At 45.7% G+C, this 23,692-nt stretch overlaps 1 protein-coding gene across 1 annotated transcript in view; it reads right to left on the reverse strand.

The window, feature by feature from the left end:
- The window catches only part of ATP8A (ATPase phospholipid transporting 8A1), a 125,571-nt gene extending 106,298 nt beyond the window's left edge, over positions 1 to 19,273 (reverse strand). The window contains exon 1 of the mRNA XM_084601969.1: positions 18,692 to 19,273. Within this exon, the coding sequence (XP_084458095.1) occupies positions 18,692 to 18,794 (103 nt within the window). The 5' untranslated portion in view covers positions 18,795 to 19,273. The remainder of the gene's footprint in view (positions 1 to 18,691) is intronic.
- Positions 19,274 to 23,692: the final 4,419 nt, after the last annotated feature.

Raw genomic sequence — 23,692 nt, forward strand, 5'->3', positions numbered from 1 at the left:
CTCAAAAAGCACGCAGCCATCTCTAAACACTGCGCCAGCAAGCTTATGCCTTCAAGAAAGCAACATTCATTGTCTGGCGTGACAGCTGCGAGATTACTCAGGTTTAATAGGCTTGGCAGAAAGGTAGCGATTTATCTGAGCGACATATGGAGGATGCGTGACTGATTAACCGGCGTCGAAGAGGCGCGGAAGTTTTGCTCTCTTGAGACACGCAGTTGATTCGTTCCTCGATCGTCTCTCCGAGTTGCGAGCTGGCTCGGCGAAAAAAGAAGCAGGAATGGTAAATATGGGCCCAGAAGAAAATGTCTTTTCTGCGGGCAGCTTCGGGTGAGGAGCTTAGATTACGAAATGGGCTGCAATCTCAAGTGGCTTTTGTACCGAACTTCCTGCGCTCAGTTCGGTTTCGTACGAGAAAGAATCGTCGGATTTTTAAGGTAGAAGGGATTTCCTTACGTAGCAATGCTTTGGAAAATGAGTTTTTCTTCGTCTTAAAAACTGACACGGCATTGTCTTGCTTACGATATCGAATTCTGTAATGGAGTAACCGCCTAATTGCGGTAGTTAAAAATTATTTAGTGGGTTTTAGTTAATGACTGGATATTTAGAGGAGTTTCGTTTCATATTGTGTCTATTGTCTATATTGTACCCCCTACCTTTAGCAATTATTGACAATGTTCGTTGAAACCTTCGATGTATACAAGTATGTGTGGTGATGGACCCGACCTCGAGTGAGATGACGTTCGGTGGTTTGGAAAAAAGGCCCACTCGTCTCGATTATAGAATGAACCAAGCGTGGAGAGCAGACGACATATAATTCGAAGCGATATCTTCGAAAGGGAACACGTGATCTCGTGGTGATGCTGGCCGATCGGGCTCTTGCGGGTGTTCGCAAGTGGCAGATGCACCACACTGCAAGCACGACTATGCGTGGATGCAATTTTTAGAACATCAGAGTATTACTCAAGACTGCCATTTCCAAAGCGGAGTGCGTGGCGAACAAGTAATTTGACATGCACAGCTTTTGCACCCGATTAAAAAATTCCAAGGGTGCACTTACGTCTGCTTAGGAGCAGTAATGCGAAATTATTGCGAGTTCTGTCACGCCACCTGGTGGATTCGTGCGAAACTACGTTAGCGAACCTCGGCCGCACTTGGCCAGGTGGCATATGCGTATGGTGTTTTACTTAGGCTGAATGAAAGAGCAATGCAGATGGAACTTGATTAAGAAGACGATGCTTACTGCACATTGAGAGAGTGTGTTGCAGTTTTACGCGATGCGTGATCGACTTCGGCGATAGTATATGGAAGCCGATAGTAAAGTATACTATATACCAATAATTTGTTTCGCGCGAGAGTTTATAGAGGGTACTAATTCGATGCTCTTTCGCTCTTTCGACTTCCATTGTATCGTTCTTTATACTTTGATCTTAATGACCATGATGTGTGCTGATGTGAGTGGATAAATGCCGATTTCTCCATGCACGAAACCATTTCTTCCTAAATTACGCACTGACACTCTTCCTGTGAACACATGGCTCAACAAGAAAAATATTTTTGTATCTTCTGCCAACTGCCGTCTGCATGATGTGCCTGAAACAACTGAACGTTGTTCACTGGTTGCAAAGATACGTACAATTATCTTTTGGGACGTGCTGCAAAGAACTCTAAAGAAAGAATGTTTTAAATTCGTACAGTCTGTGATACCTGATAGTTACTCGACCTGAATAAGAACTCTGACATGGTTCTCCTTACTAGACTCCATAGCTTGTGGAAGACGCACATGCTGGATCGCAATGCTGTACCATGTTGTGCCACCACACTCTAAAATTTTACACCTTAAAAGGTGAAAACAAAAAAGGGTGCGCCTCATGCTAACGCTTCTTGAAATCATTTTGCACCCTTGTAGGTGCCAAAAGGGTGTTCGTACAATTAACGCCCACAATCACACCTTTTTCACACTTTTTTAGTTAAGAAAATGGTGTTGGAAGATTGTTTTGCGTTCCTCCTTCATGACAACACCCTATTTAATGTAGGGTTGTTAGTAATAGGGGTGTAACAAGAACTCATTTTAGCCGAATAATGCTCAAACTAGATGCCATTTATCAAGGGAATGACTTTCAACCAGACTGGCTTCGGCTGTTGATGCGGTGCTTACTTTTTTGCCCCTTTAGCTCTATTTTCTGTGATGACAGTGCAGCTCAGCAACACTTTGCTTTGTAAATAGTAAATATATCCCCTTTGTACATAGCCACATGTAATAAATACCATGTATGAAAAAAGCGGAGAAAGCATAATGCTCTCGTGCCTGGGCCAAGGAAGTTGATCTATTCGTTCTGGCGCTGGTTCGAAACACAGTCGCGGTAATTTTTTTACTCTATTGACAGTTCATGTGGACACGCTATGTCCACATCTCCTATACACGCCACTTATGAGTGAAGAAATGCTTTCGCGTTAAAAGCTAATGGCACGAAAGCGCTGCAGGTCGTGTCTACAGTGTTAAAAGGGGTACACAGGCATGATCGGCTCGCATCGACGAGGAATGGCGTGTTACTTTTCATATCGCTTCTATTTGCGAGATCCAAATTTGAAATCACTGCTGAGCCTGCACTGGAGAATTGCGAAAGCGTGAGCGGTGTTGCTGCGACACTAGACGCTTCATCATTTCCTTGTTTATTTATTTTTGCTTCTTATTTTTTAGTAATTTTATTATTTATTATTTTTATTTCAGTGGTTTTGCGCTAGCCTTGGGCGCAGACGGATGGTGGTTTGAGTCATGGCATGGACAAAAAAAGCTTTTTCTTAAGTGCGAGCTATGAAGTCACGCTCTGACGACACGTTCTGGTGACACGCACTGAACACACGTTCTGATGGCGCCATTATTGAGACAAGAATTTTTTTTTTTTTCAAATTAAATGGGAATAAGCAGCGATATACGCTAGAGTGTGATTTGAAAAGGGTAATGCCATTCGAAAACGTTGCTCATTGTAAAATGAAGAGTTCTTCTGTCTTGAGTGCCGCACCAGAGAAGGTTCTCTGTAGAACTTTCCCGCCAAAATGTGCCCCGATAAAGGAACGTTCTGATTTAACCCTCGTACTCACAAGTTGCCAACAATGCGTGGAAGTGGGCAGTATACAAAAGTACAGAGTATGTGAGCTGATTACTCAAGTCCTTCGTAAAGAATACCATTTGCTTGCTGCTCTTGGAGAGGAAAAAAAAAAAAACGCGAACGGAATACGGAAGTCTTGTGGCGTGCATTGCGGACATTGCAGTATTGCTTGCAATGTGTGTCAGGCTGTTCGTCGGGCCACGCCACGACAAAAGCCACCAGAGGGCAGCTATATGACGCTTCTTAGATTGGTTTGGTTTGTAAGGTTTAACGTCTCAAAGCGACTCAGGCTACGAGAAAGGCCGTAATGGTGGGTTCCGAAAACTTGACCTCCTGTGATTCTTAAACGGGCACTGACATCGCACAGCACACGGACGCCTCTCTGTTTCGCTTCCATCTAAACCCAACCGCCGGCGGTGGTGTTCGAACCCGGGTACTCCGGTACAGTAGTCGGGCTTGTTGACCACTGCGCCATCGCAGCGGGGCGCCTCTTCTTAGAGTTCGAAGACTTTCTGATGAAGTACGTTTCGGTTTTGCGCAATAATTTTTATTCTGGCTCTAGGATGGATGGATGATGGATGGATGATAGTGGCGCTGCCCTTTGAATCGGGCGGCAGCTTGCGCCGCCTAGCCAAAATATTAAAAGAAATATATTTATCTCTTCCCCATTTTTAGCTTCTAATTCGCCGTATCTGCCCCCCTCCCTTTTTTTCCTCTCTTTATTCGCTTGACTTTTTCCACCAGTCCTCTAACCTCTCTTTTGTTATCAGAACGCGTTCCTCATCCATTCGTCCATCTTCCCCAGCAAATCCCAGCGCTCTCTCCAGATCTGCCGCTTTTTCCGCGGGAAGGGCAGGACGAAGTTTTTGGCACCTTAGAACAACATGTTCCGTTGTTTCCTCCTCAGTTCCGCACGCCGCGCATAATATATCTACTTCCTGAAATTTTTTTCTGTACGTTTTTGTTCTGAGGGCCCCTGTCCTAGCCTCAAACAGCAATGAGCTCCCTCGTGAGTTGTCGAATAAACTTTCTTTCTTTATATCCTGTTTTCGAGTTCTATACATACCCAATGCTGATTTTCCTTGCATTCTTTCCTCCCACATTTTCCTTTCTGCCTCCTTTACCTGCTTTTCAATGCTGCTGTTTTGCTGCGGTGTATCTCCAAACTCTAGGTACTTAAATCTGAGCTTTCGGGTTCTGTTAGTCCATTTCGTATTCAGGCTTTTCATGAAGAGGTGCTTGTACATTTTTCGTGCCCACCTTGATTTCTCCATTTCGGTTAGTCTCTGATCATATTTTAGTTTGCTAATTGCCTCTCTAACCTCAAATGATGCCCAGCCCATATCTCCCTGGACTCCTTCATTAGGTGTGTTGCCATGTGCTCCCAGTGCCAATCTACCTACCTTTCTCTGTCTGATTTCAAGGCCTGACTGTACTTCTGATTTCATGCACAGGACTGCATTTCCAAAAGTGAGTCCTGGTACCATAACACCCTTCCATACCCCTCTAACAACCTCATACCTGTTATAATTCCAGAGGGCCCTGTGTTTCATAATATCCGAACTCCTTTTCCCTTTGTCTATCGTAATTCCTTCATGCTTTTCTAGGTAATTTTTTCCTTCGTTGATCCATATGCCCAGGTATTTATAGCTCTCCACATGTTCAACCTTGGTGCCTTGTATTTCCAGCACGTCCCCCCTTTCATCATTAAATACCATTATTCCTGATTTTTCACCGCTAAATTGCAGTCCCAGCTTTTCGCCCTCTTCTCCACAGATCTTAAGCAGCTCCTGCAACCCATCCCTCTTATCTGCCAGCAGTACAATGCCATCCGCGTACATCAATCCTGGTAGAACTTGTGTTACTTTCTGTCCTCCCTGCATATAGCTTGCATCGAATCCCTTATTACTTTCCTCCAGGCGCCTTTCCATTTGGCTCATGTATATCATGAAAAGCAGCGGTGACAGTGGGCACCCTTGCCTAAGCCCCCTTTTTATTTTTGCTGGTTTTGTCGTTTCCGTCTCCCATACTATCACTGCCTCATTATCTGCATACACTTCTTGTATGAACTGAACCAGGTTTTTATTCAGGCCATATTCCTTCAACTGGTCCCACAGTTTTTTCTGATCTACACTGTCGTATGCCCCTTTAATATCTAAAAACGCTATCCATAGTGGTCTCTGACTTGCAGCTGCTGTTTCTATACACTGGGTAACCACAAATAAATTATCCTCTAGTCTTCTGTCCTTGCGGAAACCATTTTGTAGTTCTCCGAGGATATTCCCTCCTTCTGCCCATTCCTCCATCATTACTTTTACTAACTGCATTGCTACCCTGTATATAACTGATGTAACTGTGATTGGCCGATAGGACTTTATGTTATCTCTGCTTCCCTTGCCTTTGTATATTAGTCTCATCCTGCTTAATTTCCAATCTTTTGGTACTTGACCGCCCTTTATTGTTTGTTCAATCAACTGTCGCAATTTTACTTTGCTTTTTTGTCCTAATCTGGTAATCAATCCCATGGGTATGCTATCTGGTCCTGTCGCTGTTCCCAAGGGGACCTTCCGTTCTATTCTTTCCCATTGTCTTGCTGTCATCTCCTTGTATTCTTGCTCCTCGTCCCTGTGGTCCTCATTATTCTCCATTTCTTCTGCGGCATTCACTTCCAGACTGGCAAAGGCTGTTTCTATTGTGCGCCTAACATATTCCTGTGCTTCCTCTCCCTCCACTCTTTTTCCTTCCTGTGTGGTCAGTGAGTGTTGGACCCCTTCCGTCTTTTTTTGCTTGTAGCCTTATGTGGTTCCAAAACCTCTTTGCAGCATTTTTATCTTTTTTACTTATGTCCATCATCCACTGGACCCCAGCTTTTCCTATTTTGATTTGGATTAAGGTTGACGCCTCCCTTTTTCTCTCAAGGTACTCCTCCCATTTGGATTCTACTTCCCTTGGTGTGGCTCCCCTCTTCTTTGCTAATCTGTGCTCTCTGGATGCCTCTTGACGCCTCGTTATGGCTGCTTTAACTTCAGCATCCCACCAGCTTTTTGGTTTATATTTTCTCTTTCCTCTTCTAATCTTGCCCCTTTTTTAGCTCTCTTTTAAATACTTCTACTAGGTCATCGTATGTCCATTCTCTATTTGGTTGTTGGTTTACTATGTCTTCAATGCGCTTTGACCCTTTTTCCAACTGCATATCATTGAGTTTCTGGTTGCTTTCACATACCTGCATTTTTGTTGCGGCCGCTGTCCCGCCAAATTGGAGTTTAATTCTTTTGTGATCGCTTCCTAAGCTCTTCGCCCCTTCTTCATCAATTTCCATACCTACTAACCTGTCATACAGCTTGTGGGACATCAGACAATAGTCGATTGTGGAATGAGAGTTATTTCTTTCCCATGTTATTTTTCCCTCACACTTTATTTCTGAATTAACTATTGTGAGATCCTGGGTTTCACAAAATGTTCCTAACATTTTGCCTGTCGTATCGGTAGCTCCATCAAAAAATTCCATATGGGCATTCATATCCCCTAAGATTATCACTTCCTTATTCTGGCCAAATTCCTCTATGTCTTTAGCTAAACATCTGAAATGTTCTGAATTTTCCTCATTCGAGTCATTTCCTGTTTTTAGGTAAACAAACCCTAGTATTGTATCTAGGTTTCCCACTCTACCCTGGAGCCATATATGTTCTCTGCAGCTTTCTGTTATCCTTTTCCAATCTTGGCCTTCGATTAGCGCCCCCAGGCCACCTCCTTTTCGGTCCTTCCCTTTTCTATTGCACCCCAGCCATGAGTATCCTTCAATGTGTGGAGGTTCTTCACTGTCTCTAAGGTGGGTTTCTGCTACTATGTTAGCGTTATATATACTATATAACGCTATAAGTGTTATATGTACTGCGTTAGCAACTGCGATGACCTGAAAAGCTAGAAACAGGTTTCATATGCGACAAATCAGTGAATGCGGTCACCACGAGCCTGTCTGTTGTCCTTCGGTACTACTGCGAAGAAAACTGCGGACTAGTGAAGTTTCCGCTGCGCTGTTATCAAAGAAGCTTAATATTTTCCGCAGAGAGGCGCATCCATAGCCACCTTGAAGTTTCATGGCGTTAATAAGCTCTGTTTGTTCCGACGGTGTGGCCACTATATCTGGTCGCGTTTCAATAGTCTAAGAAAGTACAAGGAGCGTAACGACAAGACAATCCACGTGCACTGCTATGGACAGTGATTAAACCTAGTAATCATTAATGCGCGTTAATATCGAGCAGAAAACAGGGTCCTCTCTGACCTCTTCGGCACTCTGCAGATTTCGTAAAAATCTTCACATCTAGCGCAGTGCGTCACGCAGTTGTCGAGCAGATTTGTCAATCGTTCGACGCTAAAATTACGATGCTCAAATTATCCTCCGCACATGTAGATGGGCTTGTAGAGCAGAGGTAAGCCATGAGAGACGAAACTACGCTTGCCTCGTGAGAACGGTATACAGGAGAGCGTGGAGAGCACGCATAACCGACAAACACGGCCAAAAGTGAAATGACTCCTGCGGCAACTAAATAACTTCTATTTTACAGTCTGCCTCGAAACTGTGCGTCCCGCTTTATTGCGATAGCGTCAATGTTCCCGTTCTCTAGGAAATCTGGCGTAGGCGATGTCGATGCCAGCGTTGTGAGCGATGGCAACTGACATGGTCGGGAACGGAGTGACGTCACGCGACCACGTGATATGACTGATTTATCAGGAGCTGCCAACTCGGACTTCTTATTCAGACAGAAGCGTGCAGAGAATCGAACTCTCAAAGAACACTGCGTTGCGAATCAGACATGTAATTCTTAAGCCAAGCAGGCATGTTGGTATGGCTTGGTTAAGCGGGGCTTTAATACCTGTGTCGGATGGTCTTTCGCACAGCATGGTAACCCACGATTACGTGTTAGTGTGTGAGATAATAAAAGCAAAAACTGAGAGATTAGTGAATAAGCGAGCTGCAAATACATGCATGCGAACGAGGGTCCGCAAAGTAAGCTATGGACGAGAGTGGTTAAAGCTGTCGCGCTATTTCCTCACATGCAGAGCATAAGTAACCCCCCCCCCCCCCCCCCCCCTTTTTTTTTTTCCTCTTTCCGTTCTGTAAATAATATTTAAGGTCACCAAAATCGTTCAGGCTCCTAAAGTAAACCTCGCAACTGCTTTTCAGGATGCAACAAAAAATCTGCATAAGGCACACAAAGAAATCAAGAAGCAAGAAAATGTTTTCACCAAGATGTTCGAAGATATTTGCAGAGCATTTTGGATACATGTTATCGACGTACCTGGCGTACGAAAGAGGATCCTGTCCGGGCACATGAACCCCAGTCACGCTAACCAACGTTCTTCCGTGACAAAGGAGGAAGAGCTTCGCGTGACTGTATGCATACTATGACTGACTCCATTGTTAAAAAAAAGTGGAGCGAAATTAAGCCAGGAAGCTGATGTCATCACTTGTGCCGTAAGTGGCCTTTGGCTTTCTGCGAGTGATGAAAAAATTAGCATAATGAGCGAATATCTTGATGTTAGTTCCGAGCTCTTGATATGCTAATTATCGGGGCGCCCAGTGAAATAGCAAGCATCGGATGAAGTGAAATCTCGCGATCGTTAATTGTTAAGGCGAGAGCCTTTCTTTGCTCACGGCGAATATCTCGCGTCTGCGAGATGTACCGCGAGATGTGTCCCCGAGACGTCGCAATAGGTTTTGACGTCAACATAATTTCTTCGGTAAGGGCGTCGCAATAGGTTTTGAAGACGAAGCCAAAGAAAAGAAAGTAATGAGGTTATAACGAGTACACAGACACGCAAGATAGAGGAAGGAGAGGAGAAAAAGCTTTCGCCATTAAGCTTTTAAGCGAAGCTAAGTGCAATCCTGTCATTTCTTTTATGTTTTGCTTAGCACTAAGCAACCTGGGCAAATCGATGTGTATGGATTTGTCTACAGTTTTGAAGGGCTTTTCTGTAGTACTGGCGACAAGGGTGTGAACGAGCTTTTTAAAAGCTTTTTAAAATGTAAAGGAAATATCGCGATTTGTATGAGTACCTTACAAGTGAGCGGTCTGGACAAGTCAGTGTATAAAAGTTTAAATACAATTTCGGAGAGCTTCTCTGTTGTACTCGTGACAAGCGTGTGAAAGGTCGTTTCCAGAGCTACAGCCGAAATATATAGGGTCAACCATGTGCAATGCCATGGCAATGCTCTGTGGACCCTTTCGCTTTTTGTTGAATACTACGAACTTGCATTATAAACCAAACATGTTGCACATATTGTTTGCACATGTGAACTTTCCTTTAATGTTTCCTGTGATCTGTGTGGTATCCCAAGGGGCTCCCGGGCTGTACAAGTTTTTCCCTTCGGTGAGCATCTTTTCTCTGTTTTTCATTTATTATAAATTATGAAAAACAGAGAACAACATTTTGAAAAACATTTTGTACGTTTTCTTGCCACATTTCTTGCTGTTGTCTGTATACAAAAACTCTCTGGAGAAGACTGTTTCTTTTATGAATAGTTGCACGTAAATAATTTGAGTTATGAAGCGCCACATATATTTCAATTTATGTGCCCATATTGATTTTGTATATAAATCTGGTAATCGAAAGAAAAATACGTAATTGAAAAAGGAACTGCTCAACTTACGTAGTTATTTTTTAAATCTTTTTTCGTCATACTTTGCCGTCGAAGGCCATAGGGCGTTATCATGACCATGCCGGTGTTGTTGTCGACATGTGTTGCTGAGGGTTTTTACGCAGCTTATCAAAATCACACGAAAAAAAAAAAATGCTGCGTGCGCTTCGCTAGCTCCGTCCCTTTATCTTTTTATACGCTTGTCCGTAAACTACGCAAAAGTGCTGCTCTCTCTGTTCGCCTTTCTATTTCGTCGTGAAGCCTGAGGGTATTAAATAGAAAACTTGTCCACGTTGTTCGCTTCCCGTTCGCGAGAGGAAGACGGACGCGGGATGTTCCTTGTTTGCAGGTCACAAGAGAGAACTCTCTTCGCAGTAACCATCGAACACATGATACGTGTGCAAACGTAGATAAAACCACTACCACTGAAGCCTCAGCGCGTATCAGTGAACGCGATCACTCGTGTTCGTATGTATACGGGCCAAGGCGGATGTACGGGCTTCGTCAGTTGTTCCTGGTTGCCACACTGCTCTTTCCTTATAGTTTTTCTTGTAGCCGCAGTTTCGAGCAGTGCAGTGACTGCTGCATCAGCGGACACTAAAATAGCGGATGCCTCATACTGTCGTTAGCAAATGTGTCCAAGTTTCGGGTGCATGCCTTATATGGGCATATGCCAATCACAATTGAATCGATACTTAATCAATAGTAATCGGATGATATCGGAACACGATTTAAGGCATTTTCAAGATAATTTCATGATAATTTACGACTAATAATAGAATAGGCAGATCCCCATAGGAATCCATGTATTTGGAGGTCATCGTAACTATCACTAGCCATCACCTACTAGTTAAGGGGTGTTTAACTAACGCTAACCAGACATTAACTAGTACTCAGAAAGTGCAAGTCATGGTTAAATATCACTTACCAATAGTAATGATTAGACATTTCGAGACATTCATAGCCGTCAGACGGTGACGTCATCACCAGTGATGACCGGATGTGATGTCATCATAATGGCGCATCCGGTCATGTCTAATAACTGACGTGACAATGACGTCACATCCGGTCAGACCGGTGATGACGTCACCAGGATATTCACGCATATACGAAGCTGACACCGCCGGGCGTTCAATCCAGGCGTCCGTGCGGCGCCTTTCATTTGGCGCTTCCTCGAGCACCGCACCACACAGCATATATAGAAATAGACGCATTACAGCAGGCATCAGCGGCGTTTAAAATTGGTTGACAGCAAAGAAAAGGCGTAGTATCGGTCACAATTCTAGTCAATCACAAACAGTCTCGTAGTCAATGCCTAAGCAGCGCGGCGGGGAAGGCTTTAGTGAGAGCCAAAGTTACCCCTGAATTTTTTTATGTGACTTCTCGTTCATCATCATCATCATCATAATCATCATCATCATCAGCCTGACTATACCCACTGCAGGGTGAAGGCCTCTCCCATATTTCTCCACTTAACCAGGTTCTGTGCTAGCTGCATCCACTTGACGCCCGCGAACTTCTTAACCTCATCCATCCACCTAACTTTCTGCCACCCCCTGCTACGCTTTCCTTCTATTGGAATCCAGTTTGTTACCCTAAGCGACCATCGGTTATCCTCTGTTCGCACTACATGTCCTGCCCATGCCCATTTCTTCTTCTTAATTTCCACTAGAATGTCGGTAACTTGAGTTATTTCTCTGACCCACTCTGCACGCTTCCTATCTCTTAATGTTACCGCTACCATTTTTCGTTCCATGGCCCTCTGGGTTGTCCTCAACTTCCTCATTTAACACCTCGACTTCTCGTTACTTAATGGCAATAAATTTGACATTCGCATTCCATAAAAGCGCAAGCACAGAGAGGAAGAGGGAACCTAAATAAGCGTTTCTAACTGTGCTACCGTAGCCTCACTGTGAGCAAACGATATTGCTTTGCATCTAAACGGACACGAGGTTCCAACTAAAGACCGAGGCATAGCGAATGATTCATTTAACACCTCTAACCGTCCTTGCTTTGAACAAAAATAAATAAACAAATGGTTCTTCGAATCGTGACCATTTTAGATAGCTTTGGAACTCACCATCGGGCAGCTGGCTTGCAGTGCTCACGGATATTTCTTTTGTTGCCATATCGGCCAAACCGACAGCTGTCGGCAGCTTTCAGCGGAAACTTGACGAGGAGACAGGACGCGAGCTAGCTCTGTAGTTCTGGAAGCCGTTGCACACACATTCTCGCTAACAATGGGCCCAGTGTACAGAGAACCACCCAGCTGTGCGGCTACACTTCGTGCTTCGCGTGACCTTTCCAATGCGGCTTTTAAACACGCACAAGCTGTGACAAAGTGTCCCTTGTCGGTAGATATAGACATACGAGACTGCTGTGTATGTAACGAGAACATCTCATGTATTCTATCCATACTTGAATAGTGTTACAGTACATATAAACCGATATCGGGGCATACTTTTCAGCTATCGGCATTCTACTCCATCCGGACAGACGATTCTGTTCTCGAAGTTTTGTTTATTTACGTAAAAGGTTAACAAAACACGAATACAGAAGGAGGTCCCAAAGTCAAGGACTGTGGACGGGACCTCCTATAATGATTATTGTAAAGAAATATACACTGAGCAGTTGCAAAATTTATACAATATTTCGCATCAGTGGGATGGGGTGAACGAAACGTGAATTTATTACAGGCACTATTGTTGTAATGAAAACGGTTACACACCTAATCACATAATGAAAACATAAGAAAGAATTCATAAAAAGATATAAAGGAGAACACTGGAACAGCTTACCTTGAAAAATACGATTAGTGTGATAACAAAAACCGACGAACAGCGGATTTAAAGGCATAAATAGTTAATGATTGTTTGATAGATACTTGTAAAGAATTCCAAAGAGTGGTACCAGAGAATCGGACTGTTTGCTTCCCGTAATTAGTGTAACACTTTTCCGTATGAGCTAGATATATCTTTAACAAATGCTGTGACCCTGTGCAGGCTTCCTGCATACATTCATAAACTTTCGGCCTCCAATGCGTTTGAATGCTTACGCGACAGAATTGGGATCAGAACTAAAATTTATTAGTGCAAGTAATTTCTTACTGAAGAACATGTAAATTTGCATATAGCAGGAATGACCATAGAAAGCGTATTTAGATTAATGCAAAGTAACCACCTTGAAATACTTTGAAAGTACCTTCTTTGTCGCACAATTCATGAATGGATTACTAGATGGGAACATGATATGCATTCTGCGATTTTCAAGAGACTGGACGAATTGCGCGTTTAGAAAGAAAAAAAAAACGAAAATAATTGTGGATTATGTTGGGTTGCAGAGGTTGTCGAATGCTTAGCCGAAGCCAAGGCATATGTGCAATAATTCATAATTCAAATAGCTCCGCATTTAACTCGCAGCAATAACAGCAACATTGACTTCTGAATATATATATATTTTTTTGCTTCCTAAGCGATTGTCTCCATGTTCTGAAAGTGGCTCATTGCTTTGTAAACAAGAGGTATAAATATGCAACATCCTTTTTTGCAAAGAGACGTATTCGACGGGGTTTTCGGAGTCAGGACAAAATGCAGCCTGGAATAATCAAGTCTGCTTTAGACCACAACAAATATGCCAGTCACCGTGAGATTATCTTTTTCTACTGATAAAGGAGATAAAGGATAAAGCTAACCGTGTAGCACTGTCGTACAGCATCAGAACAACAGGTATCTGGTCTGGAGTCGGATTGACGAAAGGGTCATTTGTGCAAACTGGTGTGAAATCCCCTCCCCATCACCTGACGCAAATTCAGTCAGGTAGAACGTTGAGCTGTTTCAGCGACAAGGCGTAAGCCTGCAAAAATGCTGCATGTTTCTGATTAGTAAACGCTTTTGTCGTTAGAAAGTTTGAAATAGCATGATATCCAGCCGCAGTAATCTACCACTGCTCCGGAGCAGTGATAGGCAAGCAATCCAAGCTGTCCAAGCCGAGCCAGCGCCTACCTAACGCCGCCTGTACAAGGTGGCAGAGTTGACTTTATGAAAGCAGAGAGCGATAGGACATTGAGCATCGGGCAACGTATGCCACTATTTGCATAAAACAGTTACTAGCGTAATATAAGCTGCTGTGATCTAAACCTCGAGGAGCCACGTTATCTGTTCAATACTATTTCATGGCATTTCTGGCGATATCGAGCGTCGCTGCAAAAGAGGTATGTGGCCACTTCTGTGAAATTTGCAACAGGAGTGGCTAACTGGCCTACGGCTGACTTGTGGAATTTGTTGCGCAAGGCAGACGAGGACGATGAGTTGATCCTTGCATATATGAGGAGGCGCTGATACTTGGCGGAAGCGCCCACACACAACGATGCCTCTTCGAACACTTATGTTTACCCACTCATTCAATGACGTCACGCACATTGCCAAGCGGGGTGGGCCGCAGCCAGTAAAGCACTGCTGAGCCGTGTTGTGTGACGAAGTACAGGAATGTTCTGAGACGAAGAGTGAATATTTCTTCTCTTGGCGATTGTTTCATGCTTCGCGTGTGCGTTAATTGAGTGCTGCGCGTATGTGCTTTGAGAAGTAAAACTGTCACTAACGGAGGATGGATGGGCTGCTGCTGTGTGCCGAACCTGCCATGAAAACGATGACAATGATGCTAGAGGGCATAGTTCAGGGGAGAAAAACCCAAAATTTTCGAGTGATCTACAGTCAATTGTCATCAATAATGGTGCTGAAATAATGACAGTCTGCGAGATATTGTGTTTTTTTTTTTTAAGTGAAAGAAAAAGACCAGCTGTCGCCCACTGGCTGATATTGAATACTGCGTCGATACTGAGGCATTGAAAGAGCAAGTAAATCGTTTTCAGTTTGCAGGGCCGCACGTGGATGAAGCCTCTTTCATGCATGATGAAAGCGAGGCCGGCAAGTGCTTTTCCGCACTGCACGGTTCAGGTACTTGTCACAAAGGGAGTGCGCACGCATGACGGAAGCTTTTTCATAACGCTTAACTTCTGTAGAAGAGTCTTTATAAAGAGTTCTCTTGCAAATCCATATACAATCGGTCCTACATGCACAGAATACCCTGCGGAGGAAAATGAAAGTGCGCTTTAAAGGCGTTAAGGGATTGTTAACCATAAAGCGTTGGTTTCTACACTAAAGGCCAAAAACTTGCCTCAAGGGCAAGTTTGTTAACCATAAAGCGTTGGTTTCTACACTAAAGGCCAAAAACTTGCCTCAAGGGCAAGTTTTTGGCTGGCATATTAGTGTGTCTCCGTCTTTCTTGATCCTCTCTTTCGTATCTGTCAGCATACTTACATGTCTGTTAGACAAGATAAGCTTCGCGAGTAACATGTCCTTCCCACCGTTCGACCTTGAATCCTTTAAAAAAGGACAAAGCGCTAACGACACATTCACAAGAAAGAAGACATGGACAAGCGCTCTCCACGTCTTCTTTCTTGTGAATGTGTCGTTAGCGCTTCGTCCTTTTTTAAAAAATGCTGCACCAACTAGCCCAACAAAAAGTCCTTCTTGAAGACCTTGAATCCCTAGTCGGAATGCGTACAAAAAGGGACCGCGCGGAAAGCGTGCCTCGAAGCAATCAGCCCACCGGCCGATCGAATCGGGCAAGATGCAGATGGGCGCGTATGGGCCGTCTTGTCATCGTTAGCGACCTCTGTTTGCGCCGCGAGCGACCCTTGTGTGCACTCGAGAGGCGTAGCCCCGGCCGCTCGTCGGTGATGTTATTGTGAAGGTATCCCATGTCACTGACACAAGCGTGTTCGTGTTTCGCTGTGCGAAAAAGAAATGTACTGTATCTATAGTGCACGCATATGTGTGTACAGTTTCCCAGACTGTACTGATGCGATTCGTCTCAGGCTTGCTTGACCCTTGTTTTAGTTGCCAGGTGCTCGCTGCAAAAATAATCTTCGATTTGCTTGGGTTCATGCATGCAGGGACAATGTATGCGCAAAGCTTACGCATCATGCAATTTCGTGACTACGTGTGGAGTTGTTTGTTTAGGTTCAGCACATGGAAAGTTTTAGGGACGTCTGTGGAGAGCCGGAACAAGAAGCCGTACATAAGCCGCAATCTTTTTAATCTTTCATGCGTTTTCTTCCCCTGTGTAGGGTAGCCAACCGGAGGCCTTTCTGGTTAACATCCCTGACTTCCATCCTCATCCCTATTTATCTATATATGCACTTTCTTCATGCTGTGCAATGGATATTTGAGAGACGGACGGTTTACGCAAATCTTTAATCCAGCGAACACTTGGACAAGGCCTGACAGGGATAAAATTTGAAATGCGGATATTGTCGGAAAACGTATCTCACGTTGAGGCTAACTAGCTACTCCTTCTAACCGTGTTAACAGCGGACTCTGCTGACAACCAAAAACCTATTGAGCGTTCATAACGCCGTTCGATGGATTGAGTTGCCTGTACTAAGGGCAACTTATCGGGAAATGCGCCTGTCGCGAAGTAACTGCAAACTGAAAAGTCGATCGTGCGTTTGGCAGTATCTAAGTGCAAGTCGAATGTGCTTGCGTTTAGAGCTATTCTTGCACCACTTTGACCAGTTACTTCAACTTCAGCCCCCCCCCCCCCCCCCCCCCCCTTGCTGTAATGCTGCAATGTTGTGCCCTTGCTGTAATGCTGCAATGTTGTGTCGCCTGTAGCTAGGAGCGGCGTTTACAAACGCCTATTCCCACCTCATCGAAATGGCAGAATCTCCAACGTGTGAGAAGTGCGGGTGTGTTGAAACGATTGGGCACATACTTTGTGACTGCCCTCAATTTGAGCGTGAGCGTGCTTTCCTGACTGCTACACTCAGCCGCTTGGACTCTCGCTTTCTTGCTGAAGCTAAGATTCTGGGCCCTTGGATGACACCTTCATTGCAAAGGAAACCGGTGAAGGCGCTCCTTAAGTTTATAAAGGACTCGGGGTTGAGTTCAAAACTTTAAGGGCACGCTCTATACCCCCTTTCAGTATAGCTCACTGGACATGGGACAGACTCCTTTCCCAATTGCCGCTTTTCCTTTCCTTTTTCTCACATTGTTCCTCTCCCCGCGTCTAGGGTTGCCTACAGGATCGCCTGGTTAACCTCCCTGCCTTTCTGTTCTATTTGTTCTCTCTGTCTCTCTCTTTCAACAACGTCCCTTGCCTTTGTGGGCTTAAAAATTACAATGCAAAGCCTCAAAGCTGAGAAAGAAGAAAGGAAATGCGGGCATCAGCTTGCAAAGCAAAGTTTGCGTTCGTTCACAGACAACACCGACAACAATAAGCAGAGTTAAAAAACATGTGAAAACCTAGCCAAGGACTGCTGTAGGTAGAAGGTTGCGAGAATAATAAAAAACGAACAAAGGGACACGAGCTTCGTTTGACCTTCTCTCACTACAGAAAGCGCGCATTGAAATGAGCAGACCCCTAAGTCATGTCGTGTTTTCTATTGTCCGGTGAATACCATCAGTTAGAACTCTCGGCTTCTTTACGTCTCTTTCACGCGACAACGCTGTATGAGTTTGCCACGAGGAAAATTATATCTCTTTAGTGTTACCACGTAACATCATTCGTTTATCAGCACATGAGAACCAGCAAAAATGGTAGCCTAGCCTTATCATCTACTGCCTTTCAAACCCCCTCAAGTGGCGCAGCCACTTGGCCTCGTCAGAGCCATCTCCTTCAACGGTAGTCTCTCTCTCCCCTAACCTAAGTGGGGAGAAGGGATTTCCCTCTACCAACTCTGGCACCTGACACGGTTGGCAGGGCTACCCGTAATGTGCTGTTGCGATTAGCCCATTAATTCGCTTGAATTCAGTTTAGTCCCCCCCCCCCCCTTCCTCTTTTTCGGATAGTGACAGCTAAATTAATTCGCTAATTAATTAAAGTCCTACGACTGTAAGCGCAATTCCACTGCATAATGAAGGGCTATCCGGATAAAATAATCTTTTAAGAGTGGGGCGACGCGCGTGCCGAAGAGGACGAGGCAGCGTCGGCACGACAGCTTCAGACCGCTTGGTGACTTTCGTCTACGCCGGACGCTACCGCCACCGCTCCAATGAGGACGCTATCGCGTCTTCCCGGCGACTCGCACAATAGCTTCCCCCCGTAGCAAAGGAGTAATATAACAGGTAGCTGTACAGTTCCCTTCCCCTCATTTTTCGCTGCTCTGTCACACAACCAGATGGTGCGCTTGACCAAGAGTGGGATATTTTCGAAGTCCCTCATTACATGTACCTAGCGCGTTACGTCTTTACTATGCTATCGCCTTAAGAAAGTCTACAGTGTAAACGTCGCAGCAAACAAAAAAAAAGGAAAACGAAAACACGAAAGTTCTCCCACGTTCACTTCTCGCAGTTTTCCTCCTCTCAGTTTATTTTACATCGTCGCGAAATATCGACGCTCTGTGTAACCTCCCCTCACGTTCACCCTGAATCAGACAGTACCCAGCAGACGACACGCAACGCATGGTCAAGACGTGGAAATCGATAAACTCTTTGTAAATATAAGAACAATTCTTAAACGCCGAACATTGCCTCGGTGACTAACTTCTGCGACGCAAACGCAGAAGTCAGAGCAGACGTAAAAGACGCTTATGTTATTGGTCAGCACTTAACAGGCCCCCTTGCCTTAGCGTGTGGAAGGGAGTCCAGGCGTATTTTCTTTCTTTTTTTTTTTCAGCCAGTGTTGGCATCACTTTCTTTTGCCAACAAACATGCAAACGCTCAACGATGTACATTGGGGGCTACATTTGCCTGCTTTCAACGCATGTGCCGTATGAAAGTCTATCCATAACGCACAATTTGAGTGCTTCCTCCCTTCACTGCAGACCGCTGCAGCTACAGGTCTTGCGCAGGTGTACTGTATATTGATTCTTAATGCCTACTGGGTTAACACAAGGGGTGGGTGAGATTAAATCAGATTAGATTAGCGGCTTCAGGGTCCTTACCTTGAGCGACCTCTTCCAGCGACGACACAGGAGCAACGTCGTCCACGCTGTTGGCCATCGAACCCTGCAGTGCCGAAGTCTCGAGGCTGGACAGTCGAATCATGCGCTCTGGTGGCTCGCGCACGGCCGCTCGCTGGCGGCCCGTCGCGCCCGGCAAAGCCACGTCGGCAATTCCGTCGACCACCGACGCTTACTTTCTTCCTTTTAGTTCACTGCCCGAACGAGTTGTTTATCGGCGACAAGTGAAGTCCTCTCCCCTCAACAGCGAGGCTGCCGTTATCGAAAGACGGAAGTACACCACTGGCGATGAAGTTTCGTACCGCTGACAGAGGCGACGAAGCTTGCGTTGAAAAGGGGAGCTGGCGACGTCGCACTAGCCTTCGACACACTGTGAAGCTTCCGCGGACCAGGGCCGTCATGGTCCGCGTGTGTATCCCAAACGACGCACAAGCCCGTATTATCCAGCTTCTGCGCGAATAACGTCACCGATGCGCACGACAGGCGATGCGCGGTTGCACCACAAAAGGCGGTAGGAAAACAATGCGCGCCTTATGAGTCGTTCACTCGATCACACTACACATGCACACGCAGTTGAGAGTGGAGATGCGAACTCGCTATCCTGGTCGCTCCGAGCGCGTCTTGTAACCAGCTTTCTGTGCGAAGTGCAGTAAGCGACGCTGGAAACAGCTGCGCATTTCTCCGAGGCAAACACGCTTGCTGCTTGAAGACTGACGCGAAAGATGCAGTTCAGCGCTGAGCCATCCACAATGTTTCTACACAACTGTATAGGCGCTGGGCGCGAGTGGTCGGTGCGGTTGCATTGTTTGTTCGTGTAATCTCGTCACATTATAAGAGTCTGACCAAAAAGCAGGTTCAGCGAAGGTCGCAGCACTGTTTGAGATTTAAGCCGATTTGAGGAGTTCGCGCTCCAGGGCACATAATATCAAGTGCAAGTTGCAGAGTTCGATGACAAGCAGCGTTGACAAATAGAGGGTAGCCCAAAATATTTTGCAGCGTGTTACCGAAATTACGAATTTGCTTTGATTAAGCCTTGAATTTCATAATCAAAGATTTATCGCTCGTTTCGTTCCTGTTCACCCCATCTGTAAACGAAGGAATCGTACGCGGACGGAGGTTTTCCTCCACTGTTACTAGTTTGCTTGCGACTGTCGACAGCAGTGCAGACTACTACAATGCCAAAGTGAGGCTTGCTGCAACGAAAAGTGACAGCGGCCAACTTTCACATCCGGAAGCTTTGTTTCAGGAAGTCCGGATTTCTTATAGCTGATTTATTTTAGTTTGTGCCAACGTCGCTCCAGAAACCGACCCTAAAATGATCTAGCAGATGTGAATAAAAACAGCGCGCATGCGCATAGGGTGTTGGAGGACTGGCACCTTTCATAAAACTACAGAACAACTGACCCGTGCGAGATATATTCTGGCCGCGTTGCGCGAGTCGGGGAGAAAAGTTTAGTTCAAGAGGACTGCGGTGCGATCTCTCCGAAGTACAGATTTCGCCAGCCTCGTCCTATCTGTGCTGCAAGTTCAAGGAACGTGTCTCCCAGGACCAGTTTAAAACAAAGAGACAAAGGAGGCAAAAAGGATGAAGGCCGTATACGCACGATCGCACACGGGGTCAGGGGCGCGGGAGAGGTGGCGGCGTATAAGCCTCTTCGGGCGGGCCGAGACCTTTCCTGCTCGACGCGTCCGCGGTCGTGGCCCGACGGTGGCGCAGCAATTGGTGGTGGTGGTGGTGCTGGCCGAGCAATCAGTGCCAGTCGCAGCACGCTCGCTGACGCCGGCACAGCATCGACCGCTGCACGCTCCGCTGCGGCCGCAATTCGTGGCCCCCGGGCGCGCGCGAGCGACGAGCGCACCCAAGCTTACTGCGACGACGATGGCTCGGCGAAGAGCAGCAGCAGAGTTTGATCCGACGTCGAGCGCCGAGCCAGCTCTCCTGCCCTCCGCTCTCCTTCGTCGTCCGCCCACCCCGGAGCAAAACCGTACTCCCCTCAATCTCCCTCTCTTTCTTCTTCCATCACTCCCTCGATCTCTCGGAAGACCCCTTGCGACTCGACTTATATTTTCATCCGCCTTTCGGCCCAGTTTCGCCCACGGGGTCTTGAACTTGGCGCGCTGCTTTTTGAAAGCGCAACCCTGTGAGCGATTGTCCTCGTCTTCTAAAGTAGGGGTGCGTGGACGCGCTGTTCGGCTTAGCGGCACGCTTGTGAGTGTGGAATACAAGGGATAGGGGCAGAAAGAAGGAAGAGACGGACATTTCTGAAAATATTTTGTCTTGCTTTGCAGAAGAACGTTTTCCTTAATCTTCCTTCAAAGAGTGAGTGGTTGACAGTGGGGCGGGGAGCTGAGGGGGGGGGGGGGGGAGGGGCAGGGGAGAATGGTATTCGCGAGATTTATACGGGGAACGCATCTCATGCACAAGAGAAAAAAAAGTGCAGATTCTATGCTTCCCATCACGCTGAAGTGATCATACCACGCGCCTCTTGTACGGGGAAGAATGAAGTAGTGCCTTTTGCTACAAGGTTCTAGGCACGGCGGTTCAAGGTCGTTCCGCTCAGCCACACCACGATGAAGCGTTGCTGGCCGGTCCGACAGCTCTCCATCGCGGTCGCAAGTAGGCCACGAGTGATCATATAGTCGCGGGACTGTGTTCGTCCGGTCCAGTTCCTTTGCTGTCCTCATTTCTCTATAATATATCCTTGTTCCATAGTTGCTTATGCACCATAAAAATGCATATGACTAACTAATATATTCTTGTTGTTGCTAGCAGTTGCTGTCTCAATTTAGGTAGAAAGTGGAGCAAGCTGATATACGCTGTCATCTCTAGGAAACATACTTGGAAGCGGGCACATAAAAGACAGCAGGGTGAAGCGCGCAGGGATGGGTGCACTGGACAAGTCAGGATGAGTGCTCCGCTCCTTTTGTTACGTCGCATCGTTCATTAGTTTATCAGCGACGCGTGTCACTCTTCTGTTCTGGTAACCGATTCCGCGCTTCCAATAATTAAACGCAGTGCACGAAGCATGGTATAGCTTTTTATCACATCGAAGCGTTTTGGCCCGCACATAACGCAACACTATAAACGATTTGCACCCTTGCGGGTGTAATGCCTGCCGTTAGTCTCCGAAGACGAAATATGTAGGCTAAAGTACTAAATGCAGTGCAAGACAGTCCTGTGCACATTTCGAGGACAAAATGCTTTGTATTTGGCAACAAAAAGTGAAACCGATAGAGACGAGCGGTATCATTTAGTCCCCTCTGTCCTGGTTTGGACGCTCCGCTTTAAGTAACCAAGTTTGACTACATGTTTGCTCCCTATGAAATTGTGACCTACTGCAATCCATGTCTGAATAATATGAAATAAGTGAAAAACGTATTGATGGGGTTCTTAGTGATCAAGGTCATTGTCAAATCCGCGCGAAATCCAAGGCTGCTGCTTCAAGAAAGGCTCTGTTCGTGCACCGGAGTGATCGGTAGCTGAGAAGCGCCCACATGTATAGTACTACATTTTTCTAAACTTACATGGTGATGAGCTCTATGGGATGATCCTAAATGATATGCGCAATTTCAATTTCTTCCTGTAAGCAAGTATACGGTTTTATATGCCTTGGCAATGAAGTGGTGCTCATGCAGACAGTGGCAAACGGCCGATTGTCGTTGTAGCGCCGTTCCCTCGATGTCCGGGTGCTCTGTATTGCCGTGATAAGGGGGAAATCGGACCAGACATCCGCGATACGTGGTGAAATCTTGGCAACAAGACGGCGCTGTTACAGCGCCGGAAGGCAACGAGTGAATGTTGCTACGATCCCTGTAGCCGCAGGTTGCGAAGCAGTGTGCGTCGTTAGACACACGGCTCTCATCATAATTCTTGCGCGAAGGACGCCTTTTTAGCGCGTCGGCTATGTTCTGCGGTGTATCAAAGTGTCGTTGAAGTGTACGACAAAAAAAAAATGCCACAAATATTTCTTTATACCAATATTATTTTTGTCGGTGAATAGCGACCTACCAGAGCTCTCCCCTTTTCAGTGCTTCATAAATAACTAACGAATCGGGAATGCTGAATCGGTTTTAGCGGGGGTCAATACCTAAAACAGATGATCCCGAGAAGCAGCTGTCAGTATGAACACATCGCCCAATTAGTTTCACCAAGAAGTATCCGTATTACTATTCGGAGCCTCCTATTCAGCCCTTTCATGAATATTGTATGTTCTGTTTCGTTGAGACTAATTACGTGTCATGCGGGTTTCTGCTGACAACTCTTGCTCAGGATCAATATTTGTTTGTTGTTGTAGACTACCCTTACAACCAATTCAACCTTCCGAATACGGTATCTGAAGCATAGAAGATGTTAGCCGGCAAGTCGCGTTTTATCCAACGCATTGCTGTTATTCGTAAATGTGTGTAGGCTTTGGCCACATTAAAATACAAATCACACGCTTATAACGGTGTTTTCGCTCAAAAACATTTGATCGAGCGCGCGTGTGTAATTGTGGCACATTGTTTTGCAGCTGACGCTGCCGTGATGGTGCCATTAACTTTCACTCACTGCCTCCCGGTGACATATTGGCACAGTTTTGTTTACATGCCGCCGACGTGGGAAAATGGTCTCGTATTTTACCCTGGCACGCCTCATCTCGTCCTATCGTCAGACTTGCCGAATAGAAGTGGCACAAGATTCATCAACTTTCCCGTTGCGATAAGTTTACTAGAATGCTGTAAAGCTTCGCCAAGCCGATTAGCACTGTTGAGATTCGACCTGGAAAGTACATTTCATCTCGCCTCACATTATCATCATCATCATCATCATCATCATCAAAACAAAATGGAGGTACTTAAGCACCACCTTAAAGGGTGCGACGCAACAGCGTTAATGGCTCCCGTTTTCCATCTCCTCTTGCTGATCCTCGTTAGCTTACATGCCCTTTGGTACTAGCTTAATCACTATAATTCCTTAATTTTTGCCACTGTTATCTCACACTC

The sequence above is a fragment of the Amblyomma maculatum genome, chromosome 4 (assembly GCF_055883805.1).
Source record: "Amblyomma maculatum isolate TAMU_Amacu chromosome 4, ASM5588380v1, whole genome shotgun sequence".
Taxonomy (NCBI): Eukaryota; Metazoa; Arthropoda; class Arachnida; order Ixodida; family Ixodidae; genus Amblyomma; species Amblyomma maculatum.